The 7,291-nt window shown below is 31.9% G+C and overlaps 1 protein-coding gene across 4 annotated transcripts in view; it reads left to right on the forward strand.

Annotated features, from left to right (window-relative positions):
• The window catches only part of LOC106461355 (ankyrin repeat and IBR domain-containing protein 1-like), a 268,562-nt gene that overhangs the window by 209,760 nt on the left and 51,511 nt on the right, over positions 1-7,291 (forward strand). For all 4 annotated transcript variants that reach the window (XM_022388283.1, XM_022388284.1, XM_022388285.1 and 1 more), the window contains one exon: positions 3,747-3,974. In XM_022388283.1, the coding sequence (XP_022243991.1) occupies positions 3,747-3,974 (228 nt within the window). The remainder of the gene's footprint in view (positions 1-3,746; positions 3,975-7,291) is intronic.

Genomic DNA, 7,291 nt, shown 5'->3' on the forward strand with positions numbered 1-7,291 from the left:
ACATAGATAAACAGTTAGTTAGTTAGATAGAGAGTAGAGCTAGATTGTGTGTTTGTGAGTTTAGCCATAAAGAACATATTGTGGTGCTTTTTTTAAGTGAAATTATTGCAGATTATATTATAACAACAGAGTAGAGAAGAATAATTTGTCTAAAGTAAATGAACAAACCTTTGTATATTTTTGACAAAAAGACAATTATTTAAAGCTCTTGATGAAACTGTTGCAACCAACAGTGTAATGTTAGTGAAATTGTGATTTATTTTATTCTAACAACAGAGCAGAGGAGAATAATTTGTCTTGTCAATTGTGTTCTAAAGTAACTGAACCAGCTGGTGTGGACTTTGATGAAAAAAAGACAATTATTTAAAGCTCTAGATGACAACTGTGGACAACATTTATATATTTGTTTTACTTGTTTTGATATTTTATTTTAAGAGAAGTGGACTGTGTGATGTTTGTTTATTGTTTAAGTTTATCACCAATAACTTACAGACACCTACTGTAAAGAATTCTGCCTATCCATGTATATAAACCTGACAAGTGGCCTTGTATGATACCAGCTATTCTGACATAAAACATTTTGGAAAAAATAAATAAAATATTGAATTATAATATGTTTCATTGATGGCAGCTAATAATTTGGCACAGGTAAAGGTTCCAAGAATACAGTGCCATTTGTTTTATTTGAATCTTTGTAGAAACAGTTGAACTTGTACCAGTGAACAACTGGATACATCATGTTTACCTAATAATCTATTATTTAATGATTGCATAATGTTTACCTAATAATCATCAAATATCTGAGTAATATATTAGTAAATAGTAAAATATTAATAAAATAACAAACAAGATGCTAGAGACAGGAAAGAGTAAAAGCTTAAGTTGAGCATGTGTAGCTTGAAATAATTATATTAATAGCATTGATATTGTTTTAGAACTATTGGTTTTCAATCCACTATATGCTATTGAGATCTAGAAAGTAATTATTAAGAAGATTGAGTAGTGCTAGTGTGGTTGACTACAAACGATATGTTAATTGTTTGTCATTGTGTCTAAATTCAAGGATCATACCAGAAAAGAAATAATGTGTGTACTTTTAGTAAAAGCTTTACTTAGCAGCAGTTTTTTATTTAATGATAAACAACATTACTTGAGAACAAAATAGAAAAATTTACAATAGAGTAATCAAATAGTGTAATGCAATTTCACTGCCAGTGATGAACATGTTTTCATACAGCAACATGCCAGTTAATGTAGCCTATACGGGTATGATTGTACATCATGATGGTGTATAATTATAATGCAACTACAAATGTTGTATGTTTTATCAGCAGGTTTGATTCTGTGTATGAAATGTCCTGTATGTATAATTAGAATTTACTATCTAGTTAATTGTAAGTACAGTCTGATGATCTTATGAACAAACAAAACTTGCATGAACCTTAAAATTATTTTCTGTAATGTAAGGAATCGATAAATGTATGGTTATGGTAATTCAAAGGCTAGATTCCTGCTTTTGATGTAGATGAACTTGATATGAACAATTCATCAAAGAATTTGTGAAAATAATATAGTGTGCTTTGGATCAATTGATGATTTCATTACAGATATCAGAAATGAATTTATTGCAGTGTATTGTTTGCAGTTTCATTTTTGTGCATGTACAGACATCAGATAATATTGTTAAAGAATATTCCATTTTACAATAATAAACATGACCCTTCCATATATCAAACGTTGAAACATAATCACTAAATTTAAAATCTAGTGAATTGTTTATGCTGTAATTTTGTGATTTAAATTAAAAAGGTATAATTAGTATGCAATATCATAAACAAATGGATATACTGCCTTTGTTATGTATGTTCTAATAAAATATCAATAATTTGAGAAATATTGACTTATCATATTGAAACTTTGCTAGATGTCATTGAAGCAAACTGTGACTCTTAGCATACAGAGTGTCTTGTTTCTATTAAACAACCAGCATGTAGACCGTCCAAAATGACAAAGCAAGTACTACCACCCCCACTCCATAGTATACCCTAACCTCACATTTCATAGCTAACTGAAATAAATTACTTTTTCAAAATCGAGCTCAACCAACAAAGAGACAGAAAAGTGCAGTCCAGGCAGTCAAATGTTGGTAACTTCCTTTGTGAACCAATCAAAATTAAGGTCATTCATGAAATGAATTTGTGGCATATTCATATAAGAATTATTGATAAAAATAAGTTAGATTAACAAATTTTAATATAGAGAAAAGCCAGTGCATTTTGGTAACACCATGTTCCAACAATGGCTTTTATGTCATGTTGCTTAGCAAAAAAGTATAACCTAATATTTTTGATAATCTATGTACTGAAAGTATAAAATGAAATGTACAGACAAAACTGGAAAAATATTTGTTGATTTCTTAATTTAGAGTCTCTGTTGATTAAAGAGATTTGTTTTTTATTAAGAATGTTGATGATATAACAGAAAGTAACAATTTAAGTTTAAAATTGAATTGATACTTTCATGATAAATTTCATGCACTTGGCTCTAGGCTAGGTGAACTCACACTACATCTTTACTTTAAGCTTATTATAACAACACTCACTACACTTGGCCCCCTTGCATCCTCATCACTAAAATCATAATATCTAGACGATAATCAAACTATTCTATCTGGATAAATGCATTTTGGCTTTTATGACTCCTTCTTTTTCGAGAAATCAAGTGTGAGGTGACACACACTGGCTTTTATATAGGTTAGATACCTGAATAATGTTTTGAATTTTCATGTATTATGACAGATAATGGTTTAGTTATACATTACAAGCATAGATAAGATAGTCAGAGAATAAAATATTTTAGTCAGGGAAAGGTCAGGAATTTCATTCTACTTGGATTGTGCAAACCGTGTATGAAGCTTATGTGAGTAATAAGATGTTATATGACTTTTATGAAGGATATAAATGTTTTCATAGCTTAAGTGAAGGATGTAGACATGTTACAACACTACTTAGTTTATTTTAAGGTATAGATAAAATAAATTACAAGATTAAACTAAAACCTTGTATGTTAAAGCCAGAAGCACAAGTTTGAGAAAGATTCATTTGAAACATTATGGGATGTATTTTGGAATGATCATTCACAGTTTTAAGTGTTTTAGGGAGCTGTTTATTTCACAGGTAAGCATCATGTACTGGAGAATAGGGGTCTTTGAGTAGGTTCTCAGTTGTTTAATTTCTTCAGTAGACTTGCACCTGTGGATTTAAGAAATAATTAACACTAACATTTCCTAAGAACTAGTCAGTACCAGGTATTCAGGAATTCTTATCATTTTAAGGTGGATAACATTAATAAATGTATAATTAACACCTTTAATAATGGAGTATTGTATATACATTTCAAACAAAATGTAGAAGGCAAAAATCTTGTTTTATTATCCTTAAAAAATCCTTGCATATAAGTATGGTACACAGGTAATTTTTAGACTTAGGTCCACATCAGGTGACAGTTGAATGACACCCTATTAATACCCTAGTAAATGGCATAAATTTGTATGTAAGGTAGTAATTTAATTTGATTGCCTATTAATATTTTATTTATGTCACATTATGTAACCATTCAGATAATTTTTTAATAGCCAGATAATCAACAATAAAAATTATTTTTTTAAACCCAATATGCTTTTTTTCAATAAGATGTTCTTTTATTTTGTTGTAAGTGGGTTTAAGTAAAAATGTGTTCATTATCAGCATGATTTAGAAGAAGCAGCAGAAAAACTTTCAGAGATGGTTGCTCGTCCATATCTCAGAACTCCTCGTGATAAAATCATACAGAGTACAATCTACTGTCGCCGCAAACGTCATGAGTTTGTTACAGCTGTCTCAAAAGGACTTATTCCACCAGAAACACCGCCAAGCCTTCGTCGTACTAAACACAGACGTTACCCAGGCCTCATGGGCATTGATTCTGTTGAAGATGTAAGTATATGAAATAAAGGTGTTGACTGACATCAAATGGTTGAGGACACTGCTTTTGTATTAACTGTACTTGCTATTATGATATCAAGAGTTTTATTGCAGTGATCTTATTTAAAAGATTATTATTATTTATGACCATTTTATATATAATATAAGATATTTTCTTTAAGGTAACGTTTTGGTCTCTTTACTAGCTACATCAGTAAGAGCATGTAGAGATCTCCATTTTTTGTCCAAAATATGGGTGAAAGCCATGGGTCTGTTCATCACTTTAATTACCTCGATGTTTGTAAAATAATAGCTAATCCACCCCCAACCCCTACCAAAACAGAAAAATTAGAACAAAGTAATGAATTGAAAGGTGCAGTTTGATTTATTTTCCAAAGACCCTAGAGGAAGTTTGTTTATTGATTTGTAGATATTACTGGTGCTGGACAATTAAATTGATTAAACTGTATAATCAGTTACTTAAGGAAATTCATTAATGTCATGTAAAGTAATTGATTATTATTAATTATGATTAAATCACTGAATGTCATGAAAATAATTAACTAATCAAAATCATTATTTCTGATTATTACTTTTCCAGTTATTCCAACTGTCCAAGTAATTGTAGTATTGCAATTATGATTTCTCATTATTAATTTTGATTAATTCAAGGTTGTTGAGCTTAATCGATTAGTGTCATGACTCACAAAAATCATCAAGAAATCAAAATCAATGTTTTTGATTATTACTATTTTCAATTATTCCAACTTTCCAAGTCTCCATTGAGAATAATTAATTTATTAATCGCCATAATTTCTTTTTTTCATATTCACATATTGCAGTTTCTTAATATAAATGTGCAAAAGAGGTCAGAATGCTCATTCCTGTAAATAATTCTGAAAAACAGAAACTTTTTTTTCTATAAAAATTAGCATTAATATATTTTCTAACAAATATTGAAAATTAGTTGTCACATGCAAGATTAGATATATTAAATGTATATACAAGGACACACATTTCCTAAACTCATAAAACTTTAATACTGTGTTATTTAGACTCGTAAGATTGGTAAAATGAAAGAGATGTAAAATATGTTGCAGAGTTTATCTAAGAAACAACTTTCAATAAACATGAAAGCTATTCCTAGAAAAACTGAGTTAATTTTGAGAAAATAGAGGTTATGTAGCTTTATGAATATATTGTTGCATCAGCGAGGTCATGTGACTAGTATCACGCCACGTCCTTCTAGAAATATCCTGTTCCTTCGTGAATGCTGTAGCATTTACTAGAGATGTGTTAGTCTTATATACATAAGACAGTCACAACGTGATGGAAAAATGAGTAGTTGAATGTATGCTGACAGAGAGAATATTGTTGGGCACATGAGATGTTCTTTGAGAAATATAGCATTTGTTATAGAGCGACTGTTGAAATTAAGTGTATCGTAAAGTTGTATTCGGAAAGAATAAACCAGTTTTATTTAAGAAAGGACTTGTGTCACTAAAGTTTCGTCGCAACGAATTTACGGAAAATTAACTAACGAACAGAGACGTAACAATAAAGTGGTACACTTAGAGTGGGTGGGGAGTGACAACACAGTCCCGGATGACGAATTTCAATTTCTGTTTGTTTCAATCCAAATCCTCGAGTTCACAGAAACGTGTTTGTTAGATGATAAAGGACTGTTGTTGTTTTCAGTTCAACCAACAAGTGATCCAGAACCAAACTCTCACTGGTAAGGTAATAAAACCAAAAGTGTCAAGAATGTTAACATATCGTACATACAGATAATGTAACCTACATTTACATAGCTGGAATCAGTGTTCTGTTATAAACAAGAAATTATTATAAAGTTTTAAGTTTTAGCGGAGAAAAAAAACCCGTGAAATTGCAAAAACAGGGTCATTTTTTTACCCAGTATTTCGAGAAGTCTAAGCGAGGTTCAGAATGTGTAATGAGCATGGGAACCTCTTTATGGTTGGGGCAACAGTGCCGGGCAACGTACATGTCTTCTCCAGATAGTTGGAGTCTCGAGAGCTTAATATAAGACATTATGATCAACAAAGATATTTAACCAGAGGCCCAAGCAAGGAACAGCCACCCAGCTGTTTTCATTGATCTCATCAACGTAATGTTGGATAATTTTGTCTTAAGAGGCCTGTTAACTGTTGCATGCGCACTCTAAAAGTTAGCGTGCCTGGACTGTGAATCCGAATATTTAAAGTTCGCGGCCCGTTACAACCAAAACACACTCCGTATTTTGGGGCTGTCGGTTCACTATAAAAGTCAAATCCTAGTTTTCGGTCAGAGAAAGGTTGACGGTGGGTGCCGTTAACGATCTGTCTTCTCCCTAGTCTGTTAGTTCACAACTAGGACTAGCACGAAAAGTCTGAAAGAAACAAACATGACTCGAAAGAACGGGACAAGGAAGTCAATAATCACGAACCAAGCCAAAAATTAGGCCTTGAAGATACCACTAAAAATAGCGGTAGAGTTTCAGAAGAAATTAAGCTTTAAAAATAACGATGTTGATAAGAACTTGTATCGAAGACTGAAACGCGTTCATAATTAAGCCTTCAAAGTAACGTTAATGTTTGTAAGAATAGTATCGTTCTATTTGGACGTAGGAAAAAATGTAACTACACCTGAAAGATTTACAAATGAACATCAATAAAGAAAATAAATCTGTTCCACTTTCCATTACTTGGTACTCGTTATGCTTTATCTAAACGTAACTATTGTATTGGTAATTATTTTTAGCTTCATATATTGGACAAACACGTTAATAAAACGTGAAACATATTCCTTTTGTTGTGTAGTTTTAGCGATATACAAATCCAGGAAGTACCTCAGCATTAACACTTGACAACAGTTTCTATAGCAACACACTATCTGGGGAGACGATATTAGTCATGGACTTACGATAACATTTATTTTTCACGGTCAGTTCTTTGGTTTGTTTGTATCCATCCTAAACTTTCGGTGGACGTAATTCCCTCTTGCGGCGGCTCCTGTAATCGGTTCCCATGTTTCGTGTTAAGACAATTTGTATTATTTTATTCCTGCGAATTTCTCTCCCCCTCCCCTCCGCCATTATTAAGTTTCCACCCCTAATAAGTTGCCTCCTCCTTACATTACATTCCACCACTGATACAGTTGGCCTCCTTACATTACATTCCACCACTGATACAGTAGGCCTCCTTACATTATATTCCACCACTAATGGCGTAGGCCTCCTTACATTACATTCCACCACTGATACAGTAGGCCTCCTTACATTACATTCCACCACTGATACAGTAGGCCTCCTTACATTACATTCCACCCCT

This window comes from Limulus polyphemus, unplaced genomic scaffold (genome assembly GCF_000517525.1).
Source record: "Limulus polyphemus unplaced genomic scaffold, Limulus_polyphemus-2.1.2 Scaffold942, whole genome shotgun sequence".
Lineage (NCBI taxonomy): Eukaryota > Metazoa > Arthropoda > Merostomata > Xiphosura > Limulidae > Limulus > Limulus polyphemus.